The following is a 19,874-nucleotide window of genomic DNA, read 5'->3' on the forward strand; positions in this document are numbered from 1 at the left end:
AAATAACGTGTCAGAATATGATTTAGATGCATTAGTATAAATGTAGGAGCACAAGGGAGTTTACTTTTTATTTAATAAACTGAGAAGTGCACATCTTGGGACAGCCTCTGTGGTCCTTTTACACAATAGGAAAAATAAGTCCATTTCTCTTCTGCACATGCAATACTCTGAGAAACACGTTAAACCACTACAGAGAATCCTAGTAAAATTGTTTGACTGGTAGAAAACAGTTCTTGAAAGGTGAAACCACCTGGTTTTGGGTATACACCAAAACAGACTCTTCAGAGAGCATGCTCACTCTTTGAAGCAGTGTTTAATGAAAGTTTTAGTGTATGTTCTTTAGAAAGTTTTTGTTGCTCTTCTTTACAGACATATGGCCAAATAAAACTGATTTAACAATTCAAACATTAACTTTCTTCAGTCTTCTCTGTCACTTAATGATTTACAAAGACTAACATTTCATCGTATGTTATTTCACACACTCCATAGGGTTAGTTTTTACTCCAACCTTTTTACTAATACAGCAAGTCTATATATAAACATATCTGAAATCTAAGAGAAATAATTAGTTTTCCCCAGCTCTTTTAAAAAAAAACTTATGTGGAATTTAGTATTTTGTACTTAGTTTGCCATATTATTTTTGTCAGTACCCCAATGATTTCTTGAAATATAATTAAAAGCAGCTGATTTTTGCTATAACAGCAAGTATGTAAATCATGTTGATTCAGTCAAAGCTTTATTATTTACCAGCTGAGAGCTAATTAGCCTGCTTGCAACTTCCTTGTGGACAGCCACAGTACATAGATAGTACAGTAAGTTCAGTTTAGAACGTGCTGCTCCTGTATTCTTCTCGGTGGGATCAAGCAGTGAACATACTCGTTGCAGGAAGTCATTCCAGGCCACGTCCTTCATAGATGATAACTTCTCAGCTAACCATAAGAAGCAAACAAGTAGTTAAAAATAATGTATCTTTCATGTGGCTTTAACACACAAAAAGTAACATCAACATGAACAAATAAGTTCCAAAGTTTGAATCTCATTATAATGTTAGTACCTAAAATATTAAAGAAACATGTTATAATTAATGTCTGAAATCAAAAAAGAGGAAGAGAAACAAAGCATAAAAATGTAGCAATAAAAGCCTCAAAACATTTTTGAAAGTGCAACCCTGCTAAGTCCTTGGACTTCGTTTAAGTAAACATTTATTGGCATTGCATTTAAGAAAGGTAGTAGTTGTTGTCCTTAATTATTACTAATTCTTAATAAGAAAGTGCAGTTTCATTAGAGTAAATTTGAGGCAAAACCTAATGAAAGTCAGCAAAATCCCCTCAGAATCAATAAACTGAAAATGTGTATAGTTATTCGTATAGGTAGGTATCCATCTAATTAAGCCTTAGCAGTATCAGAACATAGATGACTTCAGGAGGAGCACAAAGTCAAGTCACTAGGACGATTAACATAAATCCTGTGGTTCAATTCACTGGCCACTGTACGCTAACAGAAAGTTTTCAAAGACTTCCTTATGAGTCTCAATGGATAACTTCACTCTAGCAGCCATACATTCCCTTGGTTTTGGTTAGTTATTAATAAATAACTTATCTGCCACCCTGATATGCTCTAGTACAGAATATTTAACAGCATGTCTTCTGTCTTTTACTCCAATTTTACACTTAAGTAACAACACCTACTAATGAAGGCAATTATAAATTTACATTAGTAAAGGTGAAGAGAGGTTTGGATTTCAGGTATTTATCTTAATTTTTCCATACTGTCTTTAATCATTACTGACAAGCAGCGTCAAATTCAGTATCTTCAAAAACAATCAGAAAGTTGTCCAGAAATAAGCTACAACCCTGAAAGTGTTACAACCACAGAAAACACTATCCCAAATACAAACAACAATAGTTGAACATATCAGAACACCAGTGTGATAAATTAGCTACTTAAATGCAACATGAAATAAAATACCACCCCCATAGGCACTTAAATCTGATCATTTTTGCCTAGGATGTTAGCCAAAATAAAAACATTTTCTGTTACGACAATCTTGATTGGGAGACTAGGGGACATTGTGTTCCTTTCCAACTATAAAATGCCTTCAACAAATTACCTCTCCAAAGTACATACTTTCTAGAAAGAAAAAAGGATCTTTTATGTCTAGGAAGAGGTGCTATGTGAATTCTAGAAGGACTACATATGTGGCTGACATGCCTCTTCAAGGACAGTAAAGTGTAGTAATACTTCCTCAAATAGACTAGAGGAAATTTTCCAGGGGAAGAAATGTTACACTCATGACAATGAGCAGCCTTTTGTTTTCAGAAATAACAGTAGCCTTTCTAGACATTAAAACGAACAACAACAGAAAAAACAAATCCCAAACAACTCCACACTATCTTTTGGGACATGATTCCCATAACATTTCATGATTAAAGGTGGGACTGGCAAGGCTGCCTAGTATTACAGCTGATAAACACTGCACATTTTAAAATCCTGTTTTCACTTGCTTCTCGACCTTTATCAAATTTTAATCTATTTGGTTGAATATTTCAGTTATATCTCAGTTGTTTACAAAAAATAACACAGGAAAAACATGCTGGTTTTCCCACACTAAAAGTGTTGACTGTCTTATTTTAAAAGCTTTTGAGCATGGGCTTGTAACTGAAGAAGGCAGAAGAGAGAAGAAAGGCATATAACTGTTAGCACTGGAAAAGTCTACTCAAAATTGGTCTAGCTAAAAACATTACATATGCAACTTCTGTTACAGAAAAGTTACAAGTTCTCCAACGGTGACAGCGCACCATCTACAAAGGGAGGGTATAGGTCTTGTGATAGAAAGTTGCACCATCATACGCAGAACTTAAGTTTTAATAACTTCAGCAGAACCATACCTGAGTATGTTGGTATATGTAAAATTTTCGAGTCAAATCTAACTGGCACTTGCTTCATTATCTGGAAAGATAAACAAACACATTACAACTAGTTCTAATACATTTCTGGAAAACTCTAAGTAGTTGAACATGAAAACACGAAGATGCAAAAATTTTACAGGATGGGTATACAAACCACTGCTCATTACTGAGACATTTTCCATTGTTTTCTGGTATGTATTTCTTCCAAGGAGACTGAGATTTAACTCTATGTTTTTAATATAATTAAATGGTTAGTATTTCCATTTAAGCAATTTTTTTTTAAATGGGAATACAAAGTGATAGAATTTTTTCACTTTATATTTTTATCTTGCATGTACGTGGAAAAATACTTGCATTTGGGTTTCAAAAGCTACAGAAAGGAACTATGAGCTGAGAGCTCATTAAATGCTTTAGCCATTCATTGCCATACAGTAAATACATATATATACTCTAGACCATCCTAAAATATAAAAAGTAGTATTATCACCAACCAATCATTTGTAAGGTATGGGGGTTCCCCCCCACCCCCCCGACATCATTTTCTGGTACGTCATGGAATTGGATCACTGCTCAGTGACTGAGCATTTAAGTGTGATTTTCAGTAACTAAAGCATACAAAAAAACATAACTGTATACTGGAATTTAGCCTTTGACAGATGAAGCCTAGGTGTAACTAGAGAGTTATTTTCTAAAAAAAGGTCTTCAATTCCACAGATCTGCAGAACACATGGAAATTTTACAATATAAACTGACATTTCAGCTTTTAAAATTCTGCCAGCATCTAGTAAATCCCTTTCCAGATTAAATTGCAAGCTCTTCAGTTTTACCACGTGTCAGTATCATCCTTTAGTCTGAAGATCGCCAAGTATGCACTGAGTCTGATGACAAGTCCCTGGAATTTAGTGGGCTATTTTGTATTAATTCTGAGTCTGGCATTGCATGGTAAAGCGCTTAGTCTCCATGTGCACATTAATATGTCCACTTCCCCCTAATCTTATCTCTTATACTTGTAGTAAGAAGAGAAGCAGTAAAGGGCTAAGGTTTTGTGTCCGAGTCCTGAGACAGAACTGAAAATTCAGAGAGGTGGCATTCAAATGCATCATTACCTTGAAATTCTCCACTGGCAACAACGTCCCCCACCCCAAACACATTAAAGCAGTATTATTGGGTAGTTACTTTATCTAGCTGTATAAGATATTTAATTTTTGAGAGTGTTAGGAATTCCATTACAACAAACAAACCAATTTTTATACTAAAGCAATACAGCAACTAAAAGCTGTAAGACATTCTTAACGAGCCAGATGCTCACTTCCAATGAAAAATATTGCATTCCCTGCATCTGCCACTTACTGAGTAAAGTTGCTAAAATGACTTCTTTTTTTGCACAGAAATAAAAGGGGCTCTTGCTTATCACTCCTTCTACTAATACTACACATGTGCCCATACATGCACATTACATGGTCATTGCAGTGCAGAACTCTGATTCTTTTTTGGTCTTCCTTTTGCTGCCAAACAAGTGTCAGTCTTTGCTCGAGACTCATCACAAACCTTTATCACATTAGAATCCATACGACAGAAACTGGATGGACATTTCTTGTAACTTCAGGTCTTCTTTTCCAGAGGAAATAAGTTCATATTTATTAGAAACATTATCACATCTAAAGTTTAGTTATTCTGTAAAGGTGTAACTCCTAATCCAGAAGGCTTCATAGATGGCCTTGTTTTGAGTATACCAAAGCACACTCAGTTTTGCGTTCATTTAAGTAATAGATACCAAAGCAAGTTATTAGAAAACAAATCTACAAAAAGACTGAACACAGCATTTAGTAGTTTCTATTTCTTGTAAGATATTTAATACTAGTATTCAATCCCAAAATAACTCGGGTCTCCAAATTAGCAACACAATAGGATTATAAAAGAGTGCCAAAAAATTACGTGAGAGCTTGCCAGATGACTGGGTGGAACTGTTTTAAAATGAGAATTATAAAATACAGGAAAGGAGTTTCACCCTGATTAAAGATTTATCTGCAAAAATAGCCTCACCCACAAGTTCCTGAATCTTATATTTTATTTTGCTATACCTTTGGATTGTCAATGATTGGTGTTATGATAAGATCAGATTCAGTGTAAATGAGCTCTTTCAATGTTGACTCCATATCCTGCTGACTTGAGCACATATTTTTAGCCTAGAACAAGAACAAAATTTTTTTAAAAAAAAACTGGTTTGCACAAAAAAAGAAAGTTTAAGTTTATTCCCAAAATATTTCATTTCAACATTATACCACACAGTTTGACATATAAACAACATATTCTAAATTACTTTTTATTATGTACTAGCAGATAGGACCAACTAAAAATTATGATAAAGAAATGTGTTGAAAGAAAAAGTACCGGGTCCAAAAAACCCTGCAACTTAAGTTTAAAAAAGTAGACTGAAAAGAAAGAAGATAGCATTATCCATTTTATACAGGGGCGGGGGGATGGGGAAGGAGACTAAGCATCTTGCTTAACTCTCACATCTGAACTTCTGCAATTTTTTTTTTTTTCTTCAATAACTTGCACACTGTAGGAACTGCTTTCCTGTTATAATTATGGAAGGATGGAGAAGAAAGTTGACTTTGCCACAGACTCCAAGCTAAAATTCTAACTGTAAAAGATACCTCCATCCATTAATATTATTTTTCTACTCACCTTTTTCAAGCATGAATCTCTCTGTGGAGAATTTTGGATTGCAGCAGTAGTAGCATCACTTACTTCTACTGCAGTGCTAGTTCTAGGAGTGGGACGAGAACTTAAACAGGAAAGAAAAAATTAAAAAACAGCAAAGAGTACAGATTAAGTCTCACTGCAACTACTTTTTTTGTTGTTCTTTTGAAACTTTCATGCCATACAGTAAACTTTCAAAGTTGACAAATGGAAATGATGCTATGCCTGCTCCATCAACTTGAGCATGAATTTCCTGTCTTTAAATATGTCCTGACAAGGTTAGGATTTGTTGTCAGTAATTTGGTTATTTTCTCACCCATAGTCACTTCTCCAAACTGGATGCTAAAATATGATTATCTTAATTCCTAATAAGAAACAACATACAAAGAGAATTAACTTGACAAAAAATTGCAATTTATTTCATGTTATTCTCTTCTGACTGCCAACTGTTGGCTAGGTAATGGGAATTAAAAACTGCCTGATTCTCATGTATGAATGTGAACTGGGTTTACTTTTCAGTTTTTCGTTTTAAAACAAATGTCATTTGCTAATTAGAAAACAAAGAAAGGAGAGACCAAAACACTGCAAATTTGCTGCTAGCAAACTGATTTTTTGTAGTATACATTAATTTAAATCAAAGTGCTTAAAATCAACTTTAGAATTATTAAAATTGTCAGGCCATGAAACTAATTTAATCAACAACTTCAAATGAATGTGTTTGCTTGATTAGCAGAAAGTAATATACACATTTAGCTGCAAATCAATTTATTAGAAAAAGCAACTAAATTAAAAATACAAACACCAAACAAAATTAAAGATTCTCATGAAAATCAATGTTCAAATGACTAACATAGTTGTTCTCATTCTTATTGTGTTAAAAAGGCATCTTTTATCTCCTTTCAACAGAAACAAATGTAAAAGGCACAATGAAGGGGTGCCAAAATATTCTCTACTAGCTAGATAAAAACTACCTAAAATGTCCTAATTTCTATGGTTTAAAAAAAAAAAAAAAAACACCACACCACACAACAACTATCAGGATCTGCTTGGAAGTTTAAACAGTCTTATTTCCTAAACCAAAAAAGCATGAATTCTAGCTAGGAGGCTGAACAAATTATTCTAGGTTCCCACATACTTCAAAACATGTAGATTTGTTAAATATATTTTTTTCCAAACCTAATTTGCTTTCATATGTGTTTGAGAGACAGCAGATCTTTCCTACTTTTCCAGTTCTCAGCTGGTTTCTCAGTTTAAAACAAGACAAGTGATCATTGAATTAAGCTAGCTGAAATTAATAAGATCTATTCCCTTTGCACATGTAGAAGAAGCTACTGCTGTCAAAAGCTGATTAACCACTTCAACAGCTAAGTAACTTCTGGTGCCAAGTGCCAGGTCGGCAGCCTCCCTCCACTTTAATGTTTCAAAACTTTAGCAGGTAACACATGTTGCTTTGAGAAATTAAATCGTTGAAGCAAAAAGAATTTCAGAAAATAATAAATTAAAAAAAACCCTCTGTATTACATTTCAAATTTTGTATTAAAATAAATGTACTTATCATAAATAAAATAAGTTGTTCTTAAAAATACATAGTTTTTCTATTCTCATTCCTGACATAATTTGGATTACATTTTGTTATACCAAGTGTTTGTAATGCCATTGCAGCCTTTCTTCTCAGCAGATTCCTAAAGCAAACAGCAAATACCATTTTAAATTACTAATAGCATGGTGATGGTAGAAGTTGTGAGATGAGAAGTAATACTTTATTAAAACCAACTGAAATAACTGGAAAAGTACACCCACTATCATGCACAATAGCCCTATTTCAGGTTATGCAAGAAGGTCGAAAGATTATTTCATTTTAAACTGGAATATTTCTGCTTGATGAGGACAAGAACAAAATCTATTTTACTAGATAATCTTCTTGGCTTGAAAGCTAGTACAAAGTTTCAGAATCAGGCCTCAACCAAAACAAATCACTGTTAAACCAATCATTTTTTATTTAATACCTACGTAGTACTTAGTAGATTGTTATCAATAGCTTGTGATGAAAAGCTGCAGGCAGAATTTATTGGTGGATCATAAGCTGAATACTTATTCTTGTGTATTTAAAGTAAGCATATACAAAGCATATTCTTATATATATATGAAGTGAGAAGGAAAGAAAGTTTAAATAAATTCTTCTGTTTAGACAGACAGCTAAGAAACCAAAAGCCTACTTCCAAAAACCAGTGTAATAAAGCCATAAAAGCATTGCTTTACCACACACACCACTTTAGCAGCTCTTCAAAGGTGTCTTAATATTAATTAAACTGGTGATAGAAAATTCAAAAGGAGACACACTAACAAAATGTTACAAAAAGAACAATAAAATGTCTGAAGAGATGGGGGTGGGGGGGAAATGGGATGGGACACCAAAAAAACCAAACCAAAAACATAACGGGTTTCAATGGTTTGTAATTGTTCTTTAGGTTTTCATACCTGAGAAGAAATATTGATTCATTTGATTCACCATCAACTGCACTTTTTGGGCGCAATTCAGTCTGAGTTTCTACTGAAAAGAGAATGTGAACTTGCATTCAGAAGTTAAGAATAAATAAAACATAGGGAATAAGTGTGTTGGTAAGACTGACAAAATTTACAGGACAGAAAATAATTCAAAATAATGTAATGAATAATATTACCTATTTTGAAAGAATTGCTTGGTAGCTTATTACTTGCTCTTGAGGATGACAGGTTATCTAGATTTTTATGAGTATCAACTGGCTTTTTGGCACTACAAGACACAGATGACATGGTGTCTTCACTGCTGCTTAATAAAAGATATTAATTACACAGATTAGAAAAAAAGAGGGATCATATCCATTATTTGTTGCAATTATTAGCATACGATCTAGTTGTTATTCTCTAGATCTGCATACTATTGTAATATGTGCTACACATACTTTTTATATTAGTAATGGCAATGTTAAAAAATAAGTTTAAAGCAAACAACTTGGAGAATATTAAAAATTCTCTCGCTTCCTCAGTAGAACTTGCATGAAAGAAACTAGAAAAGCTCAATTATTACCCCGTAATACCAGAGCTATAAAGAAATATTAAAAGCTTTAGAGACCATGCAATCTTCGCAGGAAAAAGTCACAACAAACATACTTCTAATAATGAAGTCTGTAACAAAAATACTGCAGCACTGGTATCAGAAATGGGTATTAAACAACACAAAAGAGAATTTTAAAACAGAACACAAAACCCTTCAGCATTCTAAAAGAAAACTATTTTCACATTAGTTCCCTAGATTGGAACCTAAAGTATCTTTCAAATATTTAGAACAAAAGAACATATAAATCAACACTAAATATCGTAATTCAAAATTAAAAACAAAAACCAGCAAGGTAACAGAATTTTTGAAGAAGCCTAACTTTTTAATATATAGAACCTATTATTCAAAAAAAGGTTTGGGTTTTTCTGCATATATAGCAGTGTAGAGTATTACAAATTTAGAAAAAAAAACCTGTTAGATTAATGCTTTATGTCATAAGCAAAGAATATGGGTCAGCTGTATTTGCAAGGATATAAGGCTGAACCACAAATCTAAGATGCTGTACTGATAGGCTTTGTGATGGTCTAAGCTAGTGCATAAAAACAAACAAAAAAAATCTCAGTAGAGATAAAATTGACCCATATTTATAGGATTCTACAAAAGCTTTCAAAAAAAAGTCAAATTACTGTTCATCACTGTTATATAAACACATAAATAAAAATGAGAGCAGTTAGTTCAGAAGTAAATTTTAACACATTCTATAGCCAGGAGGAAGAAGTTTGTTGAAAGCGAACAGACAGTATAATACACTAACAGGATAATTCCTAAGCATCCAAAACTGTGCACTAAATGGTATAAAACTCCAATCAATTAGTTAACAACATGAAAATCCTAAGCAAAATTCAAAAGCGGGAAAATTTACAGAAAACCATAATAAAAATATGTAAATATTTGTTCGCTTAGATTTACGATACAAGAAGTCTTCCTTGAGCATTCGGTACCTTGAGCTTGTGCCCTGGCTGTCTGCAGAATCACCACCACAATGGTTAAGGGATCCTTTCCAGAATGGATGCTGCAATAGGTCTGTCCAATTCAGCCTTTTGAAAGGCAACAAATAAACTGAAAAAGCAGTAGCTAAGTACAATTCCACAGAGAGATACCAGACTAGGTTTTGAACCCAGTCACAGTACAGAGCAATTAATCCACTCGTTCATTTTTATTTGGTCAACAAAAGTTTTCTTACAGGGCAAACTTTTTGCCTCAAATCAGAATGGATAAGTCACGCAACACAGAGGTATGAGACTAAGAATGAAGGAAACTGCATAGCCAATCCCAACATGTAAATTATCTGAGTTACCCTATAAATTATAATCTTATGTTATTCAACAATATATCAGCTATAAATCAAAGCCTCATAAAATAGATGTGCTCATTGCTCTGGAAAAGCAAAGCCATCCAATTTTAAAACTGCCCATCATTTCTGTTACAAAGTTATCTATTTAACACCAGCTACAAAAAACCAAAGATATACTTAATCAAAACGTTAATTCTGTATATCTTCACATAAGAAAAAGCACAATTTGTTCTTTTATATGAGGAATTAAATGATTTTTGCATTCTTTGTGATCTATAAGTTATTATACATACAGTATCATAGCAATTATTTTTTCCAGAGGTGAAAAAGATGATGTAAACAACTGTCATGGATTAGAGAGTTTACCTTTTCTGAGGATCCTTTTGAAGCAAGCCATCAAGCAAACTAATGAACTCAGCAGAAGGTTTGTGAAAAGCAGAACCTGTAAATAGAAGCATTGGGAAGATAAATATTGGGCAGCAAAACCAACTGTCACACAATGTAGATCAAATAATTATCTACAGATCATGCCAAAAAATTTTTGTTTAATAGTAATTTCATCTAAAAAATCTGAATGTATGAAGAATCCTAAATATACACTCTTTGCGCTTCAAAGGATTCTCAAAAAAAAAAACCAAACAAAACCCACAATACAACTCCCTCCAAATCCCAAAAAACCAAAACACCAATGCTCAGTCAAACTAATTAAATTCATTTATATGTTAAAAAAAGCACCCTCCTGTTATCATATAGTTATTAGCAAGAAATGAAGTTGAGTTGAAATCTGCTTTAATTGAAATTAAATTTCCCCCAATCATGGTAATTTTAAGAGGACCAATGTTGCACCCTATTATACAAAAGAAGCTTCCAAAATTCTTATTTAACTGAGAAAGACTCTACTTCCGAGAGCTCAGAACTATGAAATGCACTTTATCCACTTAGAAAACAAAATCTCTCTTAGAATTGAAACAAGTAACAAACAGTTTTAATTCCACAGGTCACTGTTTTCACTACATTACTATAAACTGAAAAGAGCCACTAATATTTAAGTGTCTCCGTGAATACCATTGATGCCCAGAATGACTGAGATCAAAAATTCCATACCAGAATGTAGATTTACTTTTATTTCTTAGCACTAAATGATATGCCTGTCTGTCAAAAGGTAAATAAGCATTCATCATCACTAATGGGGAAAATGTTCTTATTAAAATGAAGGCAATGCTAACATTCACTTTGGACAGTTAACTGATTCCTGCAATCAGCCTCAGCAGAAATACTGCGAAACAAAACTTTAACTTTCTAAGTATTGCTCTGATTTCATTCATTAAACAATAACAGAATGTTACCCTCTGGTCTAGGTGGCAATGGATCTTCATATAAAATCTTTTCAATTAATTCAGAAAAGCTGTCTGAGAAGAATGGTGGTCTTCCTACAAACAAACAGAAGTGTATTTCACAGATTAGGCAAACTTCAAAATGGCTGTCAGGTGCATAATATATGATGGGTTCATTTTCCTAAGGAAGTATCCAAAGAAATAAACACCCTCAGTCTGAATTCTATTTATCAAGTTCTCCTGCCAATTTAAATATAAAACCTTGGATTAATTTTTTCTATCATGAACAGCAAAAGAAACCAAGAACAGAACAGGCACCAAAGATGGCTATATGGAGGTCACCATGATAGCCTTCTATGAGTCAGCAACCAGACAACAACAGGAGAAGGTCTGGGCAGAAATTTCAATATCTATGTAACTATGTTGATTCAACAGATCAGCGTATTGTTTAAGGCTTCAGAAGGTTGCACTGTAATTCTCTTTTGTGATGAATTTTTCCTTCCAGCTCCAGCCAATGCTAACAGGTGCTTTATCTGCAGGAAACCCAATTACTCTAGTTTTATACTAGTGAAACAGTTTTCTCTTTCAAAGGTCAAACTAATGCACCCAGAGTTTAATACTGAGGAGATTAAAAACATTACACTGTCAGAATTCGAGGACTGCTATAATTTTAAATCATGGTATTTAAGCAATAGTTAGCATCATAATGTTTAGATCACAATCGAAAGGACAACTTAATATATTGCTTCACTTGAAACTCCCTTTTTTTTTTTTTTTAAGTACAGTTAGTATATTCTTCAAGAAATCTTTAAAATCTGTCTTAAGTTTTTCTAAGTCTTAACTTCATCAGGAAGTTCACAAGAATTTACTCTGGGACCACGACCTATGTTGCCATTATTATAGGTTTTAAATAGATAACAAACTTACAACCTGAGAACATTTCATAAAGTAAACATCCCAAGGACCACAGATCACTGGCTTTGGAGAAGTCTTCTCCCTTTACTGCTTCTGGAGCTGTGTATAATGGAGAGCCTACAAAATACAGTATGTATAATGCACTTTTATTTTCATTCAGCATTTATCCTGTTCAACACTTCAAACTTTGTCTCCACACTTCAGTGAATTAGGGATTATCTTCACTTCATATAAGAAAACTGAGATACCAAATGTAAGCAGTTTCAAAGGAACTTCTCTCCTATACTTTTACTGAATTATGTAGGATTATGTATGCTATTCTGTTGTTTATTTCACTTCTATTAACCAAGCTGGCTTGTGCTACATTTTTCTAACACAGTGATTAATGCAAAGTATATTTTGATATACCTTGACAGCTTCCAGAGCCAAGCAAACTGAGCAGAATGGTAAAGCAACATAATTCTCATGTGAGTAACAGAAGTAATTACATCAGGTTTGTTTGTGGTTTTTTTTTTTTTAAAAAAAGAAAAAAGCTATCCCAAGACATAAACCTTCATGAAATTAGAAAACTGTTACAAAAACAAGGTAGCTAGCCAACTGGATCACTGTCTAAACTAGTTATAGCTATTTTCACACTAAAACACTATGAAAACATCACATATCAAATTATAGCAGCTTATTCACAAACCCCTTTTGTCTTCATATAGAAAAAGAGATATATAGTTCCTATTGCTACAGTAGTTCTCATCTAAACACTAACTTGGTTCTCAAAAATCTCTTAAAAAAAATTACACAAACTCAGCAAAAATGTCAATTCCATAGTCCTTTAAAAAGCTTATTTCGGACTCCCGTTCTTGGGTTTTATTTTTTTAAGTGACAAAAGGTCATTGACCATACACATCAAAACAGCTGTTCTGAAAGGCAACAGGAAAGAGATTAGATTTGTATTTCTTCCTGAATAAAGATCTGTTCTTGGTCTTAGTTTTTCCAGTATGGATTTTCAGCAGGAGACAGCAAGGTATTAAGAAAGCTTTCTTTGTTCCCATAAAATGTTGCAAAGAATTCCATTGTTCCCAATAACAGCAACTGCTATGACACATCATTATCTTGGAAACAGAGGTCTGTGAGATGCTCCGAGATGATAACTAGTAAAAGATTCAGAAGACTAAACCCAAGTTTCTGAATTTTTCTTATTTGATGACATAGTATTCACAGCCTACTACATTTGCATGTATCTGTCTGTTGAAACTGAAGCACAGTAACTTTCTCATACTTTAAAAAAGTGATCATTAAGTAAAAGGTCCTGAAACAGTCGAGCCTCAAACTAGAAATCAAATCACTTGGACCATTCACATCAAAAAGGACAATAAAGTACAGCAGTGCAAAGTTTCCAATGAAAGAAGCAGCAGTTCTGTGCAGTACTTACTGAATTTTGTGTATACATTTAACATGAAGTTAACTGAATTTGGTCCTCGACCTTACAGAGAGCACCTGCACAGACTTTTTAAAAGTCCATAAATAATTCCATAGCTCAGTTTTTTCTGAGACAAAACAGGATTAATTTTAAATCACTTCTTCTCTTTATCATACTTCCAATACCAGTTATTTCTTCATTCTCCAATTACTACTTTATAACTGGAGCACAAAAGGTTGTAAATAAGTGATTTTTTTTTTTACTACTTTCTTTAAATTTGGGTTTTGTTTTGTGGTTTGTTTTGTTTGTTGATTTTTATTTTTTTATTTTTTTTTTAAATACACTGTCCTATAACAACTAAATACCAGAAATACAATTCCATCAGTTAGGAAAGCCAGTTCCAGTTTGAACTCAGAACTTCCAAAGTTTTAGTGATCTTCTCATTCTTCTAATTTTACTACTTGTACTCAGTTGATGATATGTGAAATGCACCAAGGACCAAAGGTATTTCACAGGGCTTCTCTTCCCACCAGTTTTCATCAAATAGCAATTAATAATTAAGCCTCCTCAGCAAATCCAAACAAAAAATTAATATTTTTAATTAATTAGCTACCTTGAAACATTTCAAATCTCATTCATATACTCAAATGGGGGGGGGGGGAGTGTTTGTTGTGGGGTTTGTTGTTTTTGGGGGTTTGTTTTTTTTTTTACTTCTTGAAATTTGGCTTTTTTTCTCCTACAAAGAAAAAAAAAAATCAAGAACAGTTTATAAAATAATGAAAACATGCTCAGGATAGACAGACAGTTTGCACTTTAAACTGTACTGGAGGGATCTGATGTCAAGCTCCCAAAAGAAATTTAAAATAAGCCACCTCCAGTTATGTTATGTTGAAAATTTGTTATACAAGTATTCTACAGTCTATAATCACCTGCATATGAGCTTCGATCCAAAAATAACCTGAAGTCTATTTACAAAAAGGAGGAAAGGTCAGGAATTGTTAATATGTCATACATTTTATGACAGACAGAAGTATATTTTTTCCAGCTCTTAGATAAGCTGGCTTTGTGAAACTTTACCATATACTGGTAAATACAGTTTCTTTTCTTCCTACTCACTTGCAGGTGTTGTTCCCTCTGTAAATTACAATCTCTCTGAGCAATCTTCCTTAAGAGCTAAATTTTGGTTTTGAGCTTACTTAAAAAATTCCCCATACGCAGGATATGTAAAACCTCCTTACAGAAAATGTACAGCTCACGCTTTCCGTTGCAAAGATACAGGCAAACACATTAATCTTTACAAATGATAACACAACAGATCAATTATTCAGTTTCTCTAGAAATTTAGTCAGCCCCAACAGAACAATAAACAACTATTTTATTTCAAGGTGTTCTCTCCAAATTACTTCAAACAAAGGCTTTTTCCAACTTTCATTCTGCCTCTTTGGTATAAGTTAATTTTGGCTAGTAAAAACATCATACCTCGAAATCTGTCTTTCGGGTATCTTTGTGGAGTGCTTTCACTGACATCTCCTTCGCCTTCTTCAGTTCCAACTAAAGCAAAAAATTCTTCCAAGTTTTCACCATCCACTTTAGCCAAGCAAAAATTATTGAATTTCAAAGTGCCAGGCCCTTCCAGCAGAATCTAGAAGAATAAACATAATCCAACACACAAGTATCATATACTAAAACTGATGACTGCTGAAATTTCCAACACAAAGTATAAAATAATTTATTTTTAAAAAAAACAAACCACAATCTCAAACCATTTAAGCACATAGAGATGATTACTATAACTGAAAACACTGAAAAAAGTTTAAGTCAACACCAATACTGTCTTTTTTCTTATAACCAAAAAATTACAGACTCTCACAACATAACCCTTAAAAGTAAGCTTTTATTTACTCATTATTAGATCTAAATCAACAACAATGTTACTACAGAAAAGAAAGCAAAAGTAAAGTAAAACTGTATAGGAAAATAGAAGTGCAGTAAAAAGAAACATTGCTTCATTTGAGGAAAAAAAGTGACTCTAAGTTTATTTAGCAGAAAATTCCAAAGATTTTGTCCAATGATGATGAGTGTTTTCTCTATGCAGTCACTGCTTATTCTCGTAAGTAAAAGCTTCATAATTCCAAAAATACTGTTTGGAGAAATAGCCTGTTCAGTCGGGGGGGGGGGGGGGCAGGGGGGCGCGGGGAGGGGAATAAAATAAAAGCAGTCTTACTTTAGTACTTTGTATTTTGTGTTCAGAGTACTTTACAGCAACATTCTTCTTCAGAAGAATACAGAGGCATCTCCATTATGCTTTTTCATATATTTTTTTAGTGCTTTTGGACCCACAAATGACTGAAACTGACTATAATTGTGCAAGACTTTACAGAAAATTCAGAGAAGGGCAACTTGATCATTTATAGATCAAGATCAAAACCAAGTACTGTTAAGCAAGAATTGTTTGGTTACAGTTATATTTGGGTTACTACATAAATTAGAAACAAACATGGACTTTGACAAAACTATACATAAATTCCACACACATACACAAAATCAGAAACTACATAAAAGATTTGTAGTTTTATGCAAGAGTAAGATGATAATTTAAATGGCATTTGGAAACAATAGAGAAGGTTATTAATAAAGAAAGTTTAGTTAACTATATTCCCTCATTAGCATTTTCTATGACTTCAAAATATTCTGCAGCATGACAGAATAGGTGTAATAACAAAATTATATGTCTGAGAACAGAGAACTAAAACACATCATTAATTCAAGCCAGTACACCAAATCAAAGAGAATCTATCACATTATATCAAATATACAACAGGGAAAGAAATCAATTAGATCATAAAATATTCAAGCTATAGACTTGTCTCTCATTGTCTTCACATATATTATAAAGCTCCAACCTGCGGTGAGCCTCTTCCAAAGGGTAAAATAGAAATAATGAATTAAATGCTGATGGCATACAAAGTAACATGCAGTGTCCCCTACAAATAATACTCCTTCTTACCTTTCCAGGCGTCAGTTCACAAAAGATAATTCCAAGCTTATGAATATGGTATAAACCAGTAATTAAATCAACACCAAATTCTCTCACTACATCTTCAGGTAGATGTTCATCTTGAGCGATAAGAGATTCTAGAGAACCACCTGAAATATGTTTACACATAGTGAGCAAGTGCATATAAAGAAGATGCCATACAAATCATTCCCAAGGACATTATATAAGCTTCTTCAAAAGATGTCAAGCAAAAACCATTATCAGTAGACACTAAAAATATTTATTGATATTATCCAATAGTTACAAAATCCAAGATGTACAGAAAAAAAAAATCTATTTCCAATACTGTGACAAAAATCTTAATTTTGACTACAATTAAATTGAGTGCATGACTTCAAAGTTACTTTAATATTGATTTATTTTACAAAGGAAACAGAATGGAAAAAAAGAAACCCAGAAACTGTGTCACATCACAATGTAATAGTACCCAATGGGTTTATTCAAATTCCTTAGCCAGATCCCTGTTGCATAAATTAAAAGAATAAACAATACCAAGAGCAGGCTATCAACTTCTGTGAACAAATGCTAAAGCTAATGACAACAAAAATACCCAGGACTAAACTTTCACTTTCCAGGTTTCTCACACAAATCCCAGTTTCCTGACCCAGCAAGTCCTACTCGTATCTTTCTGGACTTCTCATCCTAACATGAGACCTTTCTCTGTCCTTCCAAAATCACCATTCTCCTTCTCCGCTACATTCCAACAAATCCTTCCTCTTTTTCTGATCAGATTACACCTACAAAGCCTTCTAATTATCCCTCACATATATCCTTTATCACCTGTGTCCTTCCCTGGGCTTCACATTCACCCTCTATGCTTTCCCCCACTGATTGTTACTGTTTCTCTCTCCTTGCAAAAACCTCTTTTCTTTCCCTATCACCTACTTCCTCATATCCCACTGATTCTCAGGTGTGTCAGACTCATCCCATTTGAGCCATTCCAGTCCTAACTGTTCATAGGGCTTGGACTTCTCCTAATCTCATTTCCCGCAAACTCATTGCTCAAACAGTCATCCTCCTCCTTCCCATTCCAGTCTCCCATGCTAAATTCCACATTCCCATCTCTCCCAAAATCTCTTTCCTCAACCTCATTTGGTCCTTTACTACTCCTGCACCAAACCTCTTACCCTGAGACTACAGCTTGTATTTGTGAATTACCTATGGGTTTCCCAGGTTATCTATTATTTATATTTTACCCAAATCCTGCAGATTTAAAAAAAAAAAAAAAAAAAGACACACATTTAAGTCCCTGAATGAAAACAGGGATTAGGAGAGCTTTTCATGGAAAAGGATACAGATCTTTTATTCCAAATCACATAATAGATTTTCCTGAGCTTTTTTCCCCTTTGCTCAGTAATTTCTTTCAGAGAATAGTAAGACTAAAACATCTGTCACCACAGTATTCCTCAAATTATTCAACACTGCTGAATCTTAAAATTATTTTTTTTCTAAGCCTTTTTTATGCTGTTTAGTAAATCAGTCATTCCCTTAAAACCAAGCCCATATTACATAGCTACAGTAAAGAATTTTCCATCATGTTTAATTACTGATTTTTATAATGTAATTTAGAGGACTACATATAGAATAACTCCATAATATGGCCAAATACACAAAGGGAAAAAAAAAAAAACAGTGAAACCAGCAACACAGAAGTATGCTGCATTTGAAAACAGAAACTCACGTTGTCACCTTGAGACAAGTGAGAGAGATGTTCCATATTTCAAAAGCAGTTTTCAAGGCTCTACAAAATTATTAAGAAGTCCATGTCTTATTCTATTTATAAGTAAGTTTGCTTCAAGACACTCTCCTTGCAGCAAACTGCAATACTGCAAGGTAAAAATATATGAAAATTGTTCAGACTGTACTTAATAAAAGGCTGCCTGTCTAATGACTTACATATGTGCGCATAAGTTAGACTAAGGAAATAGACCAGAGCCTCTGTATGAGCCATTAACTTCACTTTTAATCATTGAAAGAATGACCTGTGGGTTTTTGGTTTGGGGTTGGTTTTTTTTTTTTTTTTTTTTTTTTTCAGAACTTGTAGCTTCTCTTCTTCAGTAATTTTGGAAACAGAATTCTGGATAGAAAGAAAGGCTGTGTGTAACATGGACTTTTATTACGAAACAAACTCCAGATACCAAAATCTTAACATGAATCATTTGCCTAATTGACCTTCTTTTCTTCCCATGTGGAGTAAAGCACGCTATCTGGAGTTTAAAACATGCAGTCATCACAATTAGAGAAAGCTTTAAAAGATTTCTTTAATAGATTGATGAGAACTTATCAAAACTCAGTGAATCACTTCATGCAGTTTTGGGTTCTGAGAGCTCTGAAATTAACGTCTTAACAGAAAAGTCAAAATACTTCTACTGAACAGGAAGAAAACTTACATAATTTACTATTAGCTACAAAATTGCCCTTTGATTAAAAAATTTGTTTGAACAATATTAAGGCATTTGTACACTGTAACTTGATTTGCTCCTTGCTCTCTTTATTATTGTGTGCTATAAAATGAAAAAAGAAAGTCAAAGCTGCCAGTCCTCAAGTAATTTTTATTAACTTCAAGTAATTTTTATTTAGCTACCCTCCAACTATTCACAATTTGTTTTTAAGTTCCCCCGATTAGCCCTACCTCTTCAGCTCTTAAAAACCAGCATTATGTCAGATCAATTAACATTTAACATACATATACAGTGAAGCAGAAGAGAAATATGACATCAAATGATTTCTAAAAATGTTTCCAAAAGCAAAACCATTTTTTATATATAAATAGGATTCTCTAGTTAATAATCTGACAATTATTAAGCTTTTTCAAAGATCTAAGTATTTGTTGTGGAGAAACTGTTATAAGAAATCTCTTACAAATACTCACTCCATAAATTTTTACCTTTTAAGACTATCTTACCTGTGCATAATTCCACTACAAGCCAGAGATGGTTGCTTGTTTCATACCATTCATGAAATGTCACTATATTCTTGTGTCTGATTTCATGAGTCAGACGAACCTAAAACAAAGTTTTGAACATACTTAACTGGGGGGGGAAGCAAAAAAGCTACGTATATGGACTTAAGGGGGAGGGAGACAATACAACTTTACTCTAGATCAACTACTTGTTCTCTTACCTTTTCCAGTGCACTAAAATTATT

General features: G+C 33.4%; 1 protein-coding gene across 2 annotated transcripts in view; it reads right to left on the reverse strand.

Annotated features, from left to right (window-relative positions):
• Positions 1 to 19,874, reverse strand: part of ULK4 (unc-51 like kinase 4) — a 252,655-nt gene that overhangs the window by 231,566 nt on the left and 1,215 nt on the right. For both annotated transcript variants that reach the window (XM_059818887.1, XM_059818886.1), the window contains exons 2-14: positions 19,633 to 19,732; positions 16,677 to 16,816; positions 15,149 to 15,311; positions 12,271 to 12,372; positions 11,353 to 11,436; positions 10,373 to 10,448; positions 9,654 to 9,749; positions 8,297 to 8,421; positions 8,094 to 8,163; positions 5,601 to 5,700; positions 4,991 to 5,095; positions 2,889 to 2,949; positions 748 to 929 (exon numbers count right to left, since the gene is read on the reverse strand). In XM_059818887.1, the coding sequence (XP_059674870.1) occupies positions 748 to 929; positions 2,889 to 2,949; positions 4,991 to 5,095; positions 5,601 to 5,700; positions 8,094 to 8,163; positions 8,297 to 8,421; positions 9,654 to 9,749; positions 10,373 to 10,448; positions 11,353 to 11,436; positions 12,271 to 12,372; positions 15,149 to 15,311; positions 16,677 to 16,816; positions 19,633 to 19,732 (1,404 nt within the window). The remainder of the gene's footprint in view (positions 1 to 747; positions 930 to 2,888; positions 2,950 to 4,990; positions 5,096 to 5,600; positions 5,701 to 8,093; positions 8,164 to 8,296; positions 8,422 to 9,653; positions 9,750 to 10,372; positions 10,449 to 11,352; positions 11,437 to 12,270; positions 12,373 to 15,148; positions 15,312 to 16,676; positions 16,817 to 19,632; positions 19,733 to 19,874) is intronic.

This window comes from Gavia stellata, chromosome 6 (genome assembly GCF_030936135.1).
Source record: "Gavia stellata isolate bGavSte3 chromosome 6, bGavSte3.hap2, whole genome shotgun sequence".
NCBI lineage: Eukaryota > Metazoa > Chordata > Aves > Gaviiformes > Gaviidae > Gavia > Gavia stellata.